The 21,992-nt window shown below is 37.0% G+C and overlaps 1 protein-coding gene across 1 annotated transcript in view; it reads left to right on the top strand.

The window, feature by feature from the left end:
* Nucleotides 1–217: 217 nt before the first annotated feature.
* The window catches only part of eeig1a (estrogen-induced osteoclastogenesis regulator 1a), an 86,385-nt gene continuing 64,610 nt past the window's right edge, over nucleotides 218–21,992 (top strand). The window contains exons 1-2 of the mRNA XM_056464153.1: nucleotides 218–421; nucleotides 558–822. Of these exons, the coding sequence (XP_056320128.1) occupies nucleotides 677–822 (146 nt within the window). The 5' untranslated portion in view covers nucleotides 218–421; nucleotides 558–676. The remainder of the gene's footprint in view (nucleotides 422–557; nucleotides 823–21,992) is intronic.

Here is a 21,992-nt window from a genome sequence, read left to right as displayed (position 1 = left end):
AGTTCATTCCGCTGTGGCGACCCCAGATTAATAAAGGGACTGAGCCGAAAAGAAAATGAATGAATATTATGTTTATGTTATTCGTCTTGCCTGTGTGTGCGTGCGTGCGTGCGTGTGTGTGTGTGTGTGTGTGTGTGTGTGAGAGAGAGAGAGAGAGAGAGAGAGAGAAAGAAAAAAAAGAAAGGGAGGGGGCGGGGCTTCCTAATCCCTTCAGAAACACTGAACAGCCCTCAGTGTGAACGGAGCAGTAGACAAAAATCACATCCAGAAACACAGCAGACACGGAGCCGACAGAAACACTGAAAGACTCGAGTTCACACGACCAGCTTTAAAGCTACTAATGAGTCAAAACCCTGATTATTTTGGATTCGCTCGACTTTCAGGGAGGAAAACCGAAGCGTTCGCATGTTAACGTTAGCGGGTGAGTGAACTAAACTGTCAAGAACTTTGCTAACAAACGACTTTATTAAATTAAAGTTCATACATAGTGCACTTAAAGTTGACGTTTATCAATGTGTAACCTGTGTATCTGTTTTATTTGTGTGTTTTATTTGCAGATCAAGATGATTCCACACAGAGAGTTTCCGTTGCCTGATTGAACCGTTTTTTTAGCTTAACAGTTACAGTTTAACGGCTGATTTTTGTGGAGAATTTAAACATTTTCCCGCTCGACTTTATGGCGTTTTTAGTGAAGAAGAAGAAGTTTAAGTTTCAGACTCATGTTACTCTGGAGGAGCTGACAGCGGTTCCCTTCGTCAATGGAGTTTTGTTCTGCAAAATCAGATTGCTGGATGGAGGAGACTTCACTGCTTCATCATCCAGGTAACGTTAAAACATCATCATCTTCAAACGCGAATATGAAATTAGTCGTGATTAATTAAACAGTCTACGATCAGTGATTGAGGTAAAGTTGGTTTACATTCACACATTAGTTGACAACTTGTGACACGGTGCCTATATTGTTTGCCATGCTACTTTGAATATTCGGTCTAAAATAGCATGCAAGAATGACTTCAAAACAACATTAGCACTATTTAATTGACTGAACAGTGTTGTACTTTGTCTTTGGTTGCTAATATGGTTGCTAAAATGTGTAAAATAAATAGGTTTACAAGCACCATTTAATTGGCAGTGACTATGTTGTACTGTGGTTGCTAATCTGGTTGATAAAATGTTTAAAACAAATGGGTTTACAGGCACTATTTAGTTGACAGTGAATAATGTTGTACTTTGATTGTCTTTGGTTGCTAATATAGTTGCTAAAATGTTTAAAATTAATGGGTTTACAGGCACTATTTAATTGATAGTGAATAAGCTTGTACTTTTATTGTCTTTGGTTGCTTAAATGCTTAAAATAAATGGGTTTACAAGCACTATTTAGTTGACAGTGAATAATGTGGTACTTTGATTGTCTTTGGTTGCTAATATGGTTGCTAAATTTTTTTAAATAAATGGGTTTACAGGCACTATTTAATTGATAGTGAATAAAGTTGTATTTTTATTGTCTTTGGTTGCTAAAATGCTTAAAATAAATGGGTTTACAGGTACTATTTAATTGACAGTGAATAAGCTTGTACTTTTATTGTCTTTTGGTTGCTAAAATGTTTAAAATAAATGGGTTTACAGGTACTATTTAGTTGACAGTGAATAATGTTGTACTTTGATTGTCTTGGTTGCTAAAATGCTTAAAATAAATGGGTTTACACACTTTTTTTAAAGTCAACTAATAGCTTTAAAAGGAATACTGAAGTCAACTAATGGCTTTTTACTGTACATTAACACAGTGATCAATTAATATAAACAGCCATGTACAATCAGAGGTGTCGCATCACTGAAAAATGCATTTGAAATGAAAATTAGCTGTATGTTTGCTCCGTTTTATTTACAATTTTTCGTTCAGTAATATATTAAGTAAGTCACTAAGACTTAAATCCATATTTAGTGCTTTTACAATCGAATGCAAGTAAATGGATCATTTTGTGTAGATGCTCTTTGGAGAATCAGATTTTGTTCATCATTAAAATAAATGTAAAAAATTCCAAAAGATGAGACGCTCACATGTATCTTGAACTGTTATGCATTATTTGTTTTGCCAGGGGTTCAGCTAATATTGGCTGTATTTTTAGTTATTTTGAGGGGACAATAAATTTACACTGCCAAACAAACTTTACACTGACAACTTTTCATTGTGTCAAAGGGTCATTTCTGCAGTGTTGTCCTATGAAAAGATATAAATAATTTTTTTGCAGAAATGTGAGGGGTGTATTCACTTTTCAGAATCAGAATCAGAATCAGAAAGAGCTTTATTGCCAGGTATGTTCACACATACTAGGAATTTGTTTTGGTGACAGAGCTTCTACAGTGCAACAGGATTACAGAGACAGGACAAAAAACAGATAATAAATATAAAAAAAAAAAAAAAAAAAATAGAAGTAAGTAGTGAGTGCAAATATACAGATTGACAAGTGTATGTACATGTTTATTACTATATACAACGTTATATGTGCAGCTGTTATGTGCAAATTGGCATGTAAAGTGTGTTGTTAAATAAGTGTATAAGTGTATAAAAGTGTATGGCAAGTAGTGATGTTGGTTTCGCAATTATTATCATCAAGTGTTCATGAGATGGATTGCCTGAGGGAAGAAACTGTTTCTGTGTCGGGCTGTTCTGGTGCGCAGTGCTCTGTAGCGTCGACCAGAAGGTAAAAGTTCAAAGAGGCAGTGTGCTGGGTGTGAGGGGTCCAGAGTGATTTTGGCAGTCCTTCTGCTCGCTCTGGATAAGTACAGTTCTTGGGGAGTAGGAAGGGTTGTACCAGTGATTCGCTCAGCAGTCCGAACTATTCGCCGTAGTCTTTGGAGATCGTATTTAGTAGCTGAGCTAAACCAGACAGTTATTGATGTGCAGATGACTGATTCAATGATGGAGGTGTAGAACTGTTTCAGCAGCTCCTTTGGGAGGTTAAACTTCCTCAGCATGACGAAGAAAGTACAGCCTCTGTTGAGCTTTTTTGACAATGGAGTCAATGTGAGTGTCCCACTTCAGGTCCTGAGAGATGGTGGTGCCCAGGAACCGGAATGACTCCACTGCTGCCACAATGCTGTCCATGAGGCTCAGTGGGGGGGAATAGGAATATAATTTCACCAGATCAGTTTTGAAATAGCCCAATTTTGGAAGATTATATTAATTTAGATCAACTGGAATGATCAAGGCTTTAGTAAAAGTAAAAATTAATGAATAAACAGTGCTTTATGGTTTTCTGGGGAGTCAAACAGTATTCAAATACAGAAATTGAACAATCAAAAGTAAAATATGCATGGTCATTGTAAAATTTATTACATCTTTATCATTTAATCTTTAATAAATAATCAAATTCTGCGATGTGAATATTGCAGATACACACATTGTGATATCGATGTTTAAACGATATGTTGTTCAGCCCTATTTTATAGCGTATTTAGCACTAGAATTACTTATAGATCTCAATTTGGCCTTAAAATCTGTCTACTTTGTCACTACCCATCAGATCTCTAACTTTTACTCATTTTTGAGAAACACACATTTACAATATAATCCCATTTATTATCATAACTCATAATCTTTTGTTGTATTTTACTAAATTTGTGCACCTACAAAAGTGAGTGTTTTCTGCATGAATATCAGTATGGTTTTCAGTTTCAGTACTTTGGTATTGCCATCTGATGCCTTGTATCACTGTATCAACACAAATCAGTTGTTTTATAGGATAGATTACAATACTTGTTGCTTTAAGTTAAGCATGACCCTGTTGCGGTGTTATTTTGGTAGATATCAATGTAGTTTTAATTATTATGAAGTGGTTTATTTGTATTTTAGATTTTGAAATGTCAGAAACTTAGTATCATCTTGTCATTTTATTGCTTTTTTAGTTATTCAAATGTTTATTAAATCAACGTTATAGTAATTTTTTCATATTTCTTTGCACTTTTGATATATTTAGTCGTATTTTATTTCATTTCATTTCATTACTAGTAATCAAATCAGATTTTCTGTAGTTTTTATGATTTATTTTTTCCATGATAAACCACTATACTATAATAAATAAGCAATTTTTGGCTATAAATCTTCTGTGAGATTAAAAATATTCTACACTTAAATTAATTTGATGATTATTTCAGTTCTAAAGTTGCAGTTCTGAAGGGTTGGTTCGGTTGCCAGTGTCAGTTGCTATGCAGTTGCTAAGACTTTCTGAGTATTTTTGCATGCTGATGTGAGGTTGCTAGGATATTCATGTTAGTTGCTAAGTACTAATTGGATGCTTTATTCATGATTTTAGGACTGCTTTATATCCGTACAGTTTTACACAATAATGTTCGATACTAAAGCAGGTTGTTTAAATTACAGTAAAGATCCTCGAATGACCAGTTTCTGATCTGCTGCTTTGAGACCTATTTCGTGAGGTTGTTGATCATGACATGTGATCAGAGGGAAGTGGAGATTATTTCCAGATGCGCTGTCGGTTCAGTTGTGCTTTTTTAGTAGTCTAAAGTCTGACTTTTTTCCACTTTTTATTGTTATTATGAGCTCTGCTTGCACAGGAATCAGATGCTTTTTAATGCTTTTTAAAATTGCATAATCTAGATATTGCATGTTATGATATTGCATTTTATGATTTCAACCAATTTTCTAACGTTGAAGCTTTATTTGTCCTGTAAATGCTCTAGTAAAGTGCTGTTGTAAAGTCAGTCTTGAAGTATGCATAATAAAATCTTTATTCGAGTGTGATTTACTGAAAGCTCGGTTGTTTTTCAGGCTTTCTGGTGTCTCTGCACAACAGCAAAGATTCACTGAGTTGTTTCATACCGTAGTTTTTTCCATTTGTGTGCTTCAGGATCACTGTCAGTGTTTGTAGATGCTCTCTGCTGGAGTTTTGTGTTTAGAGTCAGATTATTGAGGTGGATTCATATGGTACAGATACACTACCGCTCCAACGTTTTAGAATTGTAGTAGAGTTTTTAATGATTGTAAAATTATTATTATTATTATAAAAGACGCCTCTTCTGGTAACCAATCCTTCATTTATTTGATCCAAAGTACAGCACAATAGATAAAAAATAGGGATTCTCCGATCAGGATTTTTGGAGCTGATACCGAGTACCGATTGATCGTGATGTTGATCGGCCGATACAGATACCGATTCTGATGCTTCAATGTTTATATAACTTTAACATTGCATAAAGCACATTTTACCTCCAAGTACGATACTTAAGTGGAGCTTTCTCCTTTCCTAAAGGAATAAATGAAGGATGTTGCATATAATCCCTTAAACTCGTCTCTTATAACCATTTAGTGAGGACAAATTATGGTCAGAAGCAGCAAAATAATAATTAAGCAGATAAAAAATTTGGTAAGAAAAATGACTAACAGTGCTATTAGGGAACATTGTAAAATGATGGAAGAATAATTCAACATGCCTCACTGAAGAAAAAGTATGGAGTGCATTTTTGATGCATAAGAAGTTAAAATGCATCGCAAGGCGTGAGTGTTGCTGAAGCAGCAGTGCTGCAATAGTTTCGGCGCTGGGTCTATTTGAGCATGAATTTAAGCATTTTTATTTTATTTATATTCAAACTCAATGGTTTAATTTAAACAAAAGATAATTATTGGAAAAAAGAAATAAACATTTACAGTATTGTCTTTAAACGAAAACAATGAGTGAAAGCCAAATCAAAAAATTAACAAAACGAATCAGTCCTTAAGTCTAACGTCTAAACTAGGTAACAAAAATAAATAATGAAAATGAAACCCGATATCTTCAGTGCACACGACACCTGATCTAAACAAATTAAACTAGAAAACTTAAAATAACACGGGGGGCAAAACACTTAAGCTAATCTAACAAAAACAAGCTAATCTAAGACAAGAATATCATAGTTCTAATTTAGAATCACACAACAACCATCAAAGCAGTTACTTAAGGACATCGAAGTTTAACAAGTAAACTCGAATTATTACAAATAAACTAGGATAATAAATCACCAAATAAGCATGCCAAAACACAAATATGTGGACAGGGCTCGAAATTGTGACCGTTTTTGTCACATATGCGCACAAATTTTATCTATGCAACCTTAAAATATATTTGGGAGCATTTGTGTGAGTGCATAAAATTGATGTCGTGCGACCGGTTTTCACAGCAAAATGTTCGCCACATGCGTGGAATTTGGTGGCATTCACGCATCAAGCATCTTTGCACCTAAAAACACTCAACGCAGCGCTCGGGAATGGTTTAAAACAGTTAACATGTCTTGCTGCAGTAAACAAAGCCCGCAATGCCTGCCTCACCTTCAAGCTCTTCTTATTGGCCCACTGCGCTAGAACAGAACGCGAATGGATTGGTTAATATCAGCTGTCAATCACTCAGTTCCGATGACAGGGAGCTACAGCCATGAAAAAATTAAAGGTCTGGATATGAGAGAATGAAAATAACACTGACAGATTTAGTTTTAGAAACCACCTAAAGTTACAAATAATGGCACATCTGATTAGTGATCATGTAATGAATGTCAATCCAGCATTCACACCTTTTTGAAGAGTGGATAAAAGACTTCCAGTGGTTAAAGTCCGCTATGAAAATGACTAAAGCCGGTGGGATGGATTTTTCAGGTAACAGTGTTTGCCACATCTACACATTTTAAGCACGAGATGTTCTAACGTTAGTTAATCCTTCATTTAATGGTCACGATGCTGTCAGTAGTGCGAGTCACCATCGATAAAGAGCATACATTCACTGAGATGAAACTAATATTGCAGCTCATGAAAAGACCGTTACTGCTATTAAGATGACGTATGCAAATAATAAATTATATGTCAATATCATCTGTCAATATCATCAATATCAGACACCACCTGTGAGAACAGCACAGTTATTACTGTTAATTTAGTTCATCTCATTCACGTCAAGCAGTGCGTGCAGGGCCGGTGAGTGCATGCAGGTTTTTGTTTATTTGTTAGTTGTGATTAGAGTGTTAAAATATAATAGACTGTTAGTATAAACGGTGCTCAATTTTTGGTGGGTGCGACTTAATTTTGTCTAGTGCGCCTACATTTTTGAAGTTAGGAGAACTGGTGCTACCAAGAAAAAAGGTTAATTTCGAGCCCTGCTGTGGAGCATAAAGGTATGCTGAGGCAGAGCCCACACCACACACTGATCTGACAGATCTTTAAATCCTCATGGCTCGTCCAGGGATTGGTGGAACTGGCACTGTCATAACGATGATGGATCGTTAACTGAACCAATAAGCAGCCTAAGAGTGGAGTGAGAAGCGGAGAGAGGAGAGTGAGAAAAATGAAAACAAAAAACTAACGTGGAACATAACACTTTGAAATAAACAGCATTTATCTGAAATAAAAATGACCTTTTATGACATTACAAATCACTTTTCATCAATTCACAGCCTCTTTTCTTTTTATGAATAAAATAGTTTCATCAATAATTTAACAGTACCATCAGTTTACACATTTTACTTCCTTTTAACACCTCCTTTCCCCTCCCCTCCCCAACAGCGGCAGTTACAGTAATTAGATGTTGCTATTATAAATCCAGTAAATACAGATAAATAATATAAACACAATAAATAAAAATGCACACGTACAGAAAAAAACACAATAATAATAATACATAAATACAGTTGAAGTCCGAATTATTAGCCCCCCCACGTTTATTTTTTTCCCAATTTTTGTTTAACGGAGAGTAGATTTTTTTTTTCAACACATTTCTAAACATAATAGTTTTAATAACTGATTTATTTTATCTTTACCATGATGACCATAAATAATATTTGACTAGATATTTTTCAATACAGCTTAAAATGACATTTAAAGGCTTAACTAGGTTAACTAGGCAGGTTAGGGTAATTAGGCAAGTTATTGTATACGATGGTTTGTTCTGTAGACTATCCAAAAAAATAAATAAAAAAATAGCTTAAAGGGGCTAATCATTTTAAAATGGATTTTAAAAAAATTAAAAAACTGCTTTTATTCTAGCTGAAATAAAACAAACAAAACTTTCTCCAGGAGAAAAAATATTATCAGACATACTGTGAAAATTTCCTTGCTCTGTTACTGTGCGTTCACACCGAAAGCGGTGAGAGCGTCCAAGGTCGCTACATTGATCTCGTATTTAAAGGGGCCGTTGCAGCATATCAGTTACATTCCAGCATAAAACAGGCTTTCTAGCGTGAAAATGTTGCACATTTCTTATCATATTCATTTACCAACGGAAGATCAAGTTGCATGTGGTGTGGCTTTGCTCCACTTAATTATCCAATATATCCATATGTCTGAAATATCCTGAATTATCCGCTTTTTTAAAGATAAATATATAACAATACAACATTAAAGCACATCAGTAACTTATTCAATGCATGTTCCTGTAATAAAACCGGTGACCGTAATAATCAAACCCTTGGGAACAACTGTGGTTGGAACCAAAGTTTACAGGTCTGTGTTCTCTGAACTCCTCAAGCGGTAGACTTCTCCATTCTGATTGGTTGCTGCCGAACTGTGTCATAGCTCATTACCATAAAGTTGACTTGATTTCAACTCTCCTCGACGCCCACACTGGCGAAGACGTGCCGTGCTGCTCCTCGCTGCTTATCTCCGCCGGCTCTCATTGAAAATGATTGACTTCCGGCTACTTTGACGCTCTCGCTGCTTTTGGTATGAACGTACGTTTAAACATCATTTGGGAAATATTTAAAAAAGAAAGAAAAAAATTCAAAGGAGTTCTAATAATTCTGACTTCAACTGTAAATAAAATAAGATAATTACACTTTTACCGTGCGTCTCACCACAGTGACCTTATTCATCCTCCAAAATGGCAAATAATTTCTCCATCTTCTCTGATAAACATCCAATTTATTCAGTAGTCTGTATGTCATTTTTTTATATGCTGCCACCTTCCCCAATTCCGTAACCCATTCTTGAAATGATGGTGGACCTGCTGAACACCATCCCCTCATAATGAATTGTCTTCCAACCATAATACTTATTTGAATCCACTCGGACATCTTTACACCAGACCCAAACCCCAACACGAATGGGTCTCCCCGAACATATATTCCTGGGCAAAATGAAAAGCAGCATCCAGAAACATCCTGTGCACTTTAACCCAGAATTCCTGTATTTTACAACAGGACTCGAAGCCTCTTTTCTAAATAAATGTATTACTTTCTATAATATCCTTACAAAAAAAATAATTTATAGCATTTAAGCTCTTTATTTCAGATCATTTCTGATCTTTGGATCTTTCTTATCAAAAAATCATGACAAAATGACTCTTAATAAATAGCTTTTAAATCTTTAATTATAGCGCATTAAGTCCAAAAACATAATAAAGTAGATTTAATGTTGTGTTGATTGACTGATCTGCTGTATTGTTCTCAGAGATCTAATTTATTTATTTATTTTATGTTGTTCAATGTCATGGTTTCCGCTACATTCATTCTTCCATGGCAGGGCACCACGCCAAAATTGATCCTGCTACTGCTATATTACAGAATATTTTTTTTTAATAGCGGGTGATAATCGCACTAGAGGTGGGCGATATGACCTAAAATTAATATCACAGTATTTTTCATCTTTTGAACGGTGACTGTATAATATCATAGTATTACTTTCAATAGCAAAATAATATACATCTCAAGGAAGAACAGACAAAAGAAAGTCTCACTTCTATCACGCTTTAAAAGTTTTGGTTTGTGTCATTTTAAATGCTCAGTCTCGTTATGAGCTGATCTTCATTTCTCTGTGTTGGTGGAATAAAGCAGGCGAGTCAGCCGCACCAATTTATGAGCAGACAGAGCAGGATTCTCATGATGACCACCGGCGCAATTCCTCTCTTTGTTATGAGCCGTAGTTTCAGTGTAAACTTAGTAAAGGTGAGTTTCTTTGGCGATGATGTGTACAGTGTTAGATTTTATATTTAGCGGACATTTGCGCTGAACACGCGGTGAATGCAACGCATCGAGATTCAGGCACCTTCTCTGAAAACACTCGATTGATCTCAGCTGGCGGATCAACATTTACCTTATGTCATGATCGCTGTCATCTGCGCCATTATTATTATTATAACTTTAGGTGAGGTTTGCAAACCTGTGCACTTTTCACTCTTCAGCCGTTTGCATTTCCTGCAGTAACAAAAGCTCCCTGTTATCTGACAGTGGGAAGCGTTGAGTGACTGACAGCTAATATGAACCAATACAGCAGCAGGGTAGAGCGATTCAGCAAGTTTTTTAGAGAAAATCAAATCAGATTGCACTACGACCATTATATTCAGACACACAAATGCTCCCAAATATATTATGAGGGCGCATAGATTACATTTCGGGCGCTCATGCGACCAAAATGGTTGCAATTTCGAGCCCTGTAGTATAAGGACATGTATTCAGACCACAACTGAACGTTTGAAGAAAATTGAATGCCTTATTATTTAGAATTAGCTATTATTAATGTAAATGCAGCCGTTCAAGGCGCATAATTGATTTATTATGGTATTGACGGTATTAGAAAATCCATGTCGTGGCGCAATGTCACACCGGTGATGACTATGACACCGCTGTACCGCCCACCCCTAAATCGCACCAAAACGTATTAAAAGGTGAGTGAATTATAACCGCGCGAATCTTTCTGTAACCGTAGTAGTGCTGTGCGTTATTTGTTTAACCCTTTAAGGTTAACGTTACGTGCTGACTGACTGACTGACAGGTGCGTGATGCGTGAGGCCAGCCAATACGACGTATAGCTGTTTCACTTTACTTCAGGATGCATTAATACCGCTCTGTAGGTCTATTGGAGACATTCATAAATATTCCTATGAAATCTAATAAATGTTGGGGACATACTCATTACATAAACGTACTTAATCACACTTCAGCAGCGTTTATTTGAGCGCACAAGAAGATCTGTGCTTGAGCAGCGTATATTTGAGGGGGCGTGCAAGACGTTTTGTGCACGAGCAGAGGAAATCGGCGCGCAAGCAAAGAGATTCATATGCTCAAAGGCTATTACACAAATGCGATCTCGACCAGTAATACTGCGCTCATGACATTTGTCATTGAAATAACGCCACAGGTAGTTGGTAGATCTGTGTAAAAAAAAAAAAAGACCTGCCGCCACAGCTGGAAAAAAATCTAGAGGAAACACTGGACGTTCTCATTTAGAGCACACACATTCTCCTGTTTCACACCCTTGAAACGCGCACACACACACACACGAACACACACATTCTTTTTTTTTTCTCACACTCTTCAAACACACACACACACACACACCACAACCTGCTTTTGTTTCAGTGGTTTTGTTGGCAGGAGGAAGTCAAATGGCAGACAGTAGATGGACAGAGACATCAGTGAACCGCAGCGAGAGGAAGTCCACTGATTATACTCTAATATGTTTATCATCCAGCCGTGTGCATATCTGGATTTTGAGGATGCTATTGAAATACAAACAGAAACACCACAAAGGGAAAGTGGCATGATGTTTTGCAGGACGTTTGTGGATTAATGAGGTGTTTGGATTCACAAGTTTTCAGACAGATGACAGGAACATCAGAGAGTGAAAAACAGGAGCGGTGAGAGCAGCTGTTTCCTGCAGCCTGATAAAAAAAAAAGCAAATTTCTTTTAAAATAAACTTTTTTTGATTCATTCTTTAAACTACTGATTACATTCATTCCCAATTTTGGCATAAAATAATGAAAAACTTGGTAAAAAAAAAACTAGATATAAAGATGAATTCAATTGGATGTGTCAAACATGTTTTTATCAAGCCAGGCTCATTGTGGATCCCTACCCCAGTATACATTTCCAGAGAGCGCAGAATATATCCCAGGAGGTACGTTTTTTTTCTTAAAACCCACTAGAGGTCGCTGTTTGTGCTTTTTCAGATCTCAAATTTCTCTCGCGAGTGCCATTCGCTCCTGCTTTTCTCACGTAAATCCACAAGGCTGTTGTCGACTGACTGACTGAACGACCAAATGAACCCTCACCCACCCTCTTCCCTAAACTTTTCAAAAGCAAGCCATAAAAAGAAAACCCCTTCCAGCCGCCAGATTTTCACGACATTTTCAGATCTTACCACGTTCTCACCCTGTTATTTACTTGTCTATTTTTGCCTTTGGTTTTACCTTTGCCTTGAGTTTTTCACCAGACTCAAACCTCGTCATCACGGTTAACTCCGCTCCACCTCCCAAGCCTGCCGACGTACGCGGTAAGCCACTAGACAAACTGGTAGCACTAAAAAAGCCGTCTACATCAGAGGTGTGAACCTACACTGGACTCACGGTTCGGTTACGATTATCATGCCATCGATTCGGTTCAATTCGATATCTCAGTGCTATATGGTCCATTGACGATGCTTTTTTTCATTTTCAAACATTTATTTTGCCTGCAATTAATTGAAATACTCCAGTGAGATTTTTTTTCAGGTAATGAAAAAACACAATTTTATATTTTACTTCACAGCACAAGAAAAATGTATAAATATATTTATATTTAATTATTATTCGTAATACAATTTTGTCCTTGAATACAAGCAGTCAGATATATGAACTGGACCTTTAAAAACTCAAGTACAGGCACAGAACAACATGAGCATTCATAGCAAATAAACAAATGTAAATATCCCGCTAGTTTACTGAGCCTTGTCAAGCGAGTTATTACACCCCTATGATTGGTCACGCACTCAACAGAAAGGGCTGCGATTGGCTCTAACGCTCTAGCGCTGTTCACCGATGATAAACAGCAGCGCCGATCACAGCTGATCCATGATAGACGAGGTAGAGAAAACTTACTCTGCAGACAGAGCTCATGTCTGTACCCAGAAGTAACGCTGTAACAGCCGAGAGGAGATGAAAAGTCACACCGACAGGTCAAATGGGCCACAGTGAGAGAGGGAGAGAGAGAAATTGAATTTACTTTCATTCTCTCAATCGCAGTGAAATCGGGGCTTCTGCTGGATGTCAGTGAAAGACTGTCCAGCAAACACACACGCAGTGAAACTGTGCAGTTTCTGCATTTTTAAGTAGTTGGAGCGTTGTGAATACTCGCGCTCGCCTCCCTCATCATAGTAAGCTACGGCAACATTGCGCATATGAGATAAATTATGTTGGTACGTAATAACCAGTTATGATTATTACTGAACCGATACCGAATTGTCGGCATCTGCATCGATGTGCACCGAAGAAACAATTAATTTTGACACCCCTAGTCTACACTGGGGTAAGCGGTCAGCTGATTCTACGAAAAGGAGCGGAAGCTGGTGGTGGCGTCATACTGCCCCATATCGTTTGTTTTAAAGGGCACCTATGGTAAAAAATCTACTTTTCAAGCTGTTTGGACAAACATGTATGCAAGTATAGTGTATAGACCGTCATATTGGGTTGATATAAACACACCCAGTGCTTTTTTTAAAAAAATTTAACAACAAAAAAACGGTGGACTAACCGTTTTCAGACCGACCGCAACTTTACGTAGGAGAGCGGTCCCCCCGCCCACCAATATTGATTGACAGGCGCGTCATCATATCCTCAGTTTGTTGATTCACGGTTGGCATTTTCAGCGTGAGTCGAAGCGATAACACTAAAGGAACACGCTAGCTCTATTTGTAGATGCAAGGCTCATTGGGCTCAACACAAGATCAATATTCTCCACATTATTGCTCTAATCGGAATTATTGGTTGTATCTTTAGGTAGGTTTGCAAACATGTGTACTTCTCATTGAGTCTACCTTATACTTCAGCCGTTTGCATTTCTTGCGATCCCAGAAGCTCCCTGTGATCTTAACTAGCATGCGTTTTAGAATTCTAAACATAGGTTTCTATCGGGGTACACTCAAGTCGACAGCTGGGCGCCGCGGACCGCTGCAGAAACCGAAGTTTAAAATTCAAAAATGCGTGGCGCGACAATTCGGGACACTTCATGTTTCTGCCGCGCCACAGAGAGTGTCTGGTGTGCCGTGTCGCGGCTTCGAGCGGCGCATCCGGTGCCTCAGTCAAAGTTAATTCAGATGGTGGTTATTAGTTTCTGTGTACAAGCTCGGCACTTGAAACTAGCACACAGTTGGCTGTAAAACTGTACAAAGACATAAATGATTTTGTACTCTCTGCTTGGTCTGTGTCCGAGTTGTACATGTACGACTGAATGCTAATCCTCTCACTCTAGCTCCTTCTCTCAGTCTTCCTGTCTGACTCTGTTGCAAACACAGAGCGGGTGAGCTCATGGCTCCACCCCCTTGTTACGTTGGCAGGAAGCCGAAACTAATTTACATGTGAAGCAACACACCCCTAAATCAGCGAGCTGTGGACACGCCCCCAACATGACACTTTTAAACACATTATAATAAAAAAATCTGAATTGTGTTTTGAACTGAACCTAAACTGGCACACTCAGAAGAACCATAATATTAATATTAAATCATAAAAAAGAGGTAAACTATAGGCCCTTTAAAGACGAATTGCAGCGATACGTACCTCTAGCTACATCTCCAGAAATATATACAGGAGTACATATTCACAATGAGCCTGTGTTGGTTTTAATTCACTTTTCTAAATAAGACTATAAATGTGTTTTACCTTCAGAAGAGTTAAGAAAGCAATTTTCGATAGAATAAAACTATTTTTTTAATTTTATTCACAACAAATCAGCAAAGCATTTATTATTCTGACTGATTTTTAAAAAAAAAAATATTAAAACAAAACAAAAATTGCCACAAATGACAATACTTTTGTAATCAGACAATATAAGATGTAATTATTTAATTACATCTTTATTTAAAGACCTTAATCAAATAAAACAAATGCTCAAATCTTTCAGGATGTCTCTTAAATTTTTATAACAAAATATCAGTTAAATTATTCTGTTGTTTTCATTAAGTTGCGACAATAAATATTCATATCTACAGACATGCTTACCCCCATATGGCTACAAAAACATTTGATTTAATACATGAAAAATATCTTCTGTAAACAGTAGGGCAAATTGAGTTTAAGCTGATTCAGGGAGTTCATTTCTGCGGCTGGAACTTGCTTTTAACTCTATATTTCATGCGGCTTTCTGTGCATGGAGATATATTTCTGGAAATTATTTTTAGTTGACTTTCTCTGCCTTTAAATGTGAATTATTTCCATGCTAGTACCAACTATATTTTAAGACGAATGCTGTTTTCACGATGCGATTCTTTAAATAGTGAGTCGGGACCTATTTTTAAAAAAATTAAACATTCGTTAAGATACCTACCAGACACATAAATGCAGATTGCTATTCATAGAAATGCAGCGTTTCCCACGAATAGAAGTTTCTCCTAGGAATGTTGGGTGGCCGATCGTTAACCAGCCTCATAATTAGGAGGGTTTGGCCTGTTGTTTAATTAAAAGCATCACGGTCTCACTCCTCATTCGCCTTCGTGAGCGCAGAGACAGCATGGATTTAGACGGGTTTCTAATTTTGTACATTGACCAAAACACTAAGACAGCTGATATTTATAGCCATTATGAAAGCAAAGCTCTGAAAATTGTAATGTACTGTAAGTTGTAATCACCAGGTTCTGTGTGGTGCGTCCAGCCAAATGTAAAAATGTAATCTTGTTTTGTGTATGTGTGTGTTACATGCAAGAAAATAATTTTAAATTGACATTAAGTTAGACGAGTAAACATTTACTTCTTTAAAAGAAATAGTGCAAAATGTAATATTTTACATGTACAGCCAAAAAGCTATGGTTATGGGTGCATTATTTAATTTGCATGCTCACTTATTAATTTGTCCGTCATGCCTATTCTAGAACTTTAATTAGGGCTGGACGATATTGCAAAAAAAATGATCATGATATAATGTTTCATATCATCCAGTATTGATAATTATTGAATATTTTTAACAGTACATTTAGCAATGTTTTTTTGTTTTGTTATTTAACCAGTTTATTTAAATTTACCAACATTACTAAGGCAAATAGTAAAAAAAAATCAACAAAATATCTTTTTCTCTATAATAAAATAAACTTAAGTGTTAAAAAAACTCTTAAAATGTAACAAAGTGTGTGCAATGGTAAAGTGTAAATGCTGAACAATCAATACAAACTTTAAGGTATCAACAATAATGATAGAGTAAACCTCAAACCCTGTCAACAACACAAATTATGATCATCAGATTTGAGCTTTCAAGTAAAGGAACCAACCATCATTATTCAGATACATATTGCAACATTACAAATTGCATGCTCCCTATGCTAAAAACTCATTCAGATGGGGTGCTAGTGGCTGGGATGCGATTACAATTGTATATGCATCCCATATACAAGAAAAGAATCCAAAAAGCCACTCTGGCGACATCCTTACGTCCGTTTTTATGTACAATCTCTTCACTTTAAACCATTGCTGCAGCTCTGATACAAGATTATGGAGAAAAGTAAAAAGCACTGCAGTGTTTGGGTGGGCTGTGTTTTGTTTGAGGTAATTAGTCTAGCAGTATTACTAAAATCTTTGCATACAGGGTGTGGAGCAGATTGGTTAGTTCTACTTGCATGAATCAAGGTGTGCTCGTGGAATTCCATTGGGAATGACAAACTTACACCCTAAGCTTATAGACTGATTTCACGCGGCTGCCATTTTTAAAAGCGAAATCGAGGCTGCGGTGGGAAGAAACCCGGAAGTATCGTTGGGAGTTACATTGGAACGTTGTGTACTTGGCTGTATATCTTATCAGCGAATAGAAAGAGACACAAATTTATCATTTCACCGCCTTCTGAGTGACCCGAAGGTCCGTTCTGAATGAATGGTGAAAATATAAAGGGATATCAGAGCTCATTTTCAGCTAAGTTAAGGGAAACGGCACTAGTTAGCTAACGTTTTCTTTCCTAAACACACGTTTTAGATGCCATTTATCAAACTCGAGTTAATGAACTGATTCTTTCACTATATTAGACTTGTCACGATACTGAATTAAAAGAAAATTTGTTAATTTCCCGCTAACATTTAAAGCACTGTTGATGGCTTTCTTAAAACAGCGCTGATTGGCCATTGTGTTCACGTGCTCAACAGATATGCTTGTGATTGGCCGAGAAGGTCATCAGTTCACCCTCCGCTGTTTACTGAGCACAAACACAGCCGAGCGATCTGCTTGATGACTCGACTGATCCTTATGGCTGTTTCGCGCTTGCGCTCCAGTCTCCGTGTATCTGTGTTTGCACTGGGTGAAGAGCGGTAAACTGAGTGCAAACACAAGATACATGGAGACTGGATCGCGAAGCAGCCGTGAAGATCAGTCGAGTCATCCGCGCTCAGCGGCGCTTCAATTTTAACTTAGCGGGAATTAGACTGTTTTAAAACTTCAGTACCGGGACAACACGAGGGTGTGCTACAGAGGACTGCAGTGTTTATCACTCACCGGGTTACATAGGCTGAAGCAGGGAAGCGTCCCCTCTGTTTACCTGCTGCCATGAACTGAAGCCTAGGAGGACACTTGAGCATATTATTCTTACAGAGATTGTGATGTTGTTTGATGCTAAATTGCTTTTAATTGTTTAAATTAAACGTACTGAATGATATTAAAGTGATGTTTACACCATATCTGTATTTTGAAATCTCTGCAACAGCTGGAGGTTTGTAGTCCACAGCATGTTACTGCAATGTTTACAGTGCTGGTCCTATACTTCCGCGTTTCTTCCCACCACAGCCTCGCTTTGGTTCTTTAAAATGGCGGCCGCGTGAAATAAGCGTATTGGCATTCCTTCCAAGGTGCACGTTCAGCAGCCGCAATTTAATAAAACTATAGCGCTTCATACCAAACTTTTTTTTATCGTTATTGACGATGGTGCTCGGTCAATAAATAGCGGTATCGATTTTATCCCCCAGCCCTAACTTTAAGGGATAGTTTAAGGGATAGTTCACCAAAAATGGAAAATTTCCTGTTTATTTACTCACTCACAGGTCATCCAAGATGTAGGTGACTTTTCTTTTTCTTCAGTTGAACAATAAAGAAGATTTTGAGCAGATTTGAGTGAACTGTCTCTTTAAGGAATGTTCAAAGTTGCTTGGACATCTTTTCTAAAATGCCGCTTAACTGTCTGCTGTTTTATCTTAATTCTGTAGTGCTGGCTTTCTGGAAAGTTTAACCATAAAAAGCTCAAACCACTGGGTGTGTGATATCAGCCACACTGCTAGGCTTTTGCCACATGTGCAGTTTTCCTCTAATTTGTGAAACCTGTGATTTTAACAGCATTCAGTTTGTTTGTAGGTTCAGCTTAACCTCAAGCTTTAGACAAAAGAGCCGCTGCTGTTTACAGGTACTTATGATTACAGCACTTTATAGATGAACCTTAATTTTACATGTCATGATGAAAAATGCAGCACTGTGGCCTCACAGCAAGAAGGTCGCAGGTTCGAGTCCCGGCTGGGCCAGTTGGCATTTCTGTGTGGAGTTTGCATGTTCTCCTCGTGTTTGTGTGGGTTTTCTCCTGGTGCTCTGGTTTCCCCCACAGTTCAAACACATGCACTATTGGGTAAATGTGTGATTGTGTGTGTGTGATTGTGAGAGTGTTTGGGTGTTTATCAGTACTGGGTCGAGACTGGAAGGGCATTCACTGCGTAAAACATATGCTGGAATAGTTGGCGGTTCACTCCGCTGTGGTGACCCCTGATAAATAATTATTTTGTCCTTCATTCTTTTTTCATTTTGTTCTTCCTTTCGTATTTTCTGTTGTTGTTTTTTTTATTCATTGTCGTTCTCTTTCTTTTGTTTTTTCTTCATTTTGTTAATTCTTTTTTTGTAATTTCTTTATTTTTTCATTCTTTATTTTTTCTCGCTCTCTCCCCTTTTTCTTTTCTTCGTTATTTTGTTCCCTTTCTTTCAATTTCTCTTCCTTCTGTTCGTTCTTTCTTTCTTTCGTTTCTTTCTATCTTTAGTCATTTCTTTCTTTTTGTTTTATATTCTTTCGTTTTTTTCATTCATTCATTTTTTTCTTCTTTTTCTTTCTTTCTTCATTTTGTTAATTCTTTTGTCATTTTTTTGTCATTTCTTTCTTTTTTTTTCTTTTTCATTTTGTTTTTTGTTTCATATTTTCTTTTGTCACTTCTTTTTTTTCATTATATCATTAATTGTTTCTTTTATTTATTGTTTCTTGATTTTTTTTTCTTTTCTTAATTTTGTCCTTTCTTTCGTTCATTCTTTTTATTTGCTCTCTTTCATTCTTTTGTTCTTTTTTATTTTCTTTCTTTCATTTTGTTAATTTTTTGTTATTTCTTTTGTCATTTCCTTTTTTATTAATTCTTTATTTTTTTTCTTTCATAAATACTGAACACATGATCCAATAATCAGCAAGTTTATACATTTTGTTTTTTAAGTTTTGATTAATCAAATGTTTGTGTTATTGTGCAAATACAAATACTGATGCTTATTTGTTCCATGAAGAAATGCAAAATTTCAAAATGCACACAAGTACTTTTATTTCACAATTCTGCTCTTTTTATCATTGTGAAATAAAAGCATGAAAGTGACGTAAAATGTGTGTCCGAATTCTGAGGATAAAAGTGCAAATGTGAGAGAACTATATACATATTCTGAGGTGCAGTCTTAAAATCTGCAAACTTTGTGGAGGAAAAAAACTAAAACTGCGAAATATAAACTAAAAAACAGCGGCAAAACAAAAAATAAATAAAATCACAATTTTTAAAAATTTTATTATTTTTTTAAAAATAAACTCATTCACAGGAAAAGAAAAACGTAATTATGAGATATAAACTAATAATGCATCATGGTGGCGCAGTGAGTAGCACTATCGCCTCACAGCAAGAATCGGGTTTCCTCCGGGTGCTCCAGTTTCTCCCACAAGTCCAAAGACATGAGGTATAGGTGAATTGGGTAAGCTAAATTGTCCGTAGTGTATGTGTGTGGGTGTTTCCCAGTGATGGGTTGCACCTGGAAGGGCATCCGCTGTGTAAAACATATGCTGGATAAGTTGGCGGTTCATTCCGCTGTGGCAACCCCAGATTAATAAAGGGACTAAGCCGACAATTAATGTATGAATGAATGAAAAAAATCTCAGAATTCAGAAGAAAAAAATTTAATTGTGAGATATAAACTCAACATTCAGCGGGAAATGAAACCATACTTAATCAGAATTACGAGAAACGTCAAATTGCTTCAAAGTCAAACTCAGAATCCTGAGGGGGAAAAAGGTCAGAATTGTCAAATAAAATAAACTGGCTTTTGTTCATTTCTTTAAATCCCATAATAAAAAGAAGCTTCCATACATTTCTCAGTAAGTTCATCAGCTTCCAGAAGTGAGGCTTGTTTTTCGCTGAGCAGCAGATATGAACAGATGCTGCAGACTGTCTAATCTGCACTGTCAGACCTGCAGTTTTGTAACTGCTGATTTGTGGATCTGTGTAAGCAGGTTTTCTCTTGACCATGATCAGCCCTCTTTTCTTAACCGAGATCAAGCTTCTACACAACAGTATCTACGTTTACGTTGTAACTGTTTATATCAATCATAATGAACTCATCATAGGGTGTATAAGCATGCTCCGATTGATGTGTGCACATGTACGTCACGTTTTATTTATCCGATATATGATTTCACTTTCTGAAATGCTCACACTGTTAAAATAAAAACTGTGAGTTTCAAGAAGTGTACATACTGCCCAATTCTCCTGCTGCTTTGTTTTAAAAAGCAGACTTAATACTTATCTGTTTGGGCAGACGGCAGGCTCTGTGCTGCTGCCGGTATTCATTAAGCTGTAAAATGCTCTGTTCCACCCCAACAAATCAAGACGTTTGTAGACTAATGTCTGAAGCAACCCTGTCCTGCAGTATTTCCAACACAATCTCACGGCAATTCGTAACTTTTTGATTTAGTGGCTAATTCGTATGAATTCGTACGATTTGCTCATCCTCCAATGACGGTTGGGTTTAGGGGCTTAGGCGCGGCCAACCGTCGCCATTTTGTTCGCGCGTCATCGCACCCACGGCGGGATACCAAACAAGGGCAAAGAGGCGGAGAGTGAGCGGAGCTACAGACACCTGCTGGCACTTTGCTTAGACCTGGCAGACAGACTTTACTTTGGGAGAAACGCTTGATACTTTATTACCTGCGACTCGTTTGTGTTCTGACCACATGTGCTTGGCTGTACACTATATCAATAAAGTGTTTAGACTTTTAAAAACACTGTAGTAATACATTGAGCCACTAAACATTGTTCTTATGACGTTTTTCTACAGGAGGAAAACCCGAATTACTTCCAAACACTTCAATTATAATCTGTGTTAGTAAATACAAGACTATTGATGAACTCCAGCATAACACTGTATGATAACGCTTCAGATGACTGTTCTAGAGCCTACAGCTAATCAATCTGTCACATTCTGGAGTGCTTTACGGGTCTAAAGAAAAATATTAATGATAAATGATCTTAAATAAAACAAGTACATTTATAGAGATGGTATACAAGTATATAACTTTACTCACATGGGAAACGGAGGCCACATGAATGGTTTGTGAGCACAATTAAGTGCACACAGCATCCCATATCATCTAATAATTGTAAGAAATAAGTCCAAAAGGCAGCTGACTGTGTAAAGATACATAAAACAACACAAAAATACGATGAATATGCCGAGATCAGTGGCTAATCTGCCGGATTCAGCTGAGGTGAAGTGACGGCGACCAGCGAGACCTAGCTGTCACTCAAGTGGCCACGCCCTTAATTATGCAAACTTAATATAACCTAATATAAAGGAAATGGATGAGTTATAAAAAAATTCACCCCCCTCACAGTTGTCATGGAGGGTAATAATAGCTATATGACCCAAAATCGTTCTTTGTACCAGGCTGTAAACACCTTTTTTTCTGCTGTAAAGTTGGCCATTCTAACAGTGGGCTCAATTGCTCTATTATGGAGCAGGACTAGCGGAATTTTGATGAATTGCAGTTTCAGTTACTTCCGTATTGGCTTCCCCAGGGAGAGCG

The sequence above is a fragment of the Danio aesculapii genome, chromosome 8 (assembly GCF_903798145.1).
Source record: "Danio aesculapii chromosome 8, fDanAes4.1, whole genome shotgun sequence".
Lineage (NCBI taxonomy): Eukaryota > Metazoa > Chordata > Actinopteri > Cypriniformes > Danionidae > Danio > Danio aesculapii.
This window is presented reverse-complemented; position numbering and strand designations above follow the sequence as displayed.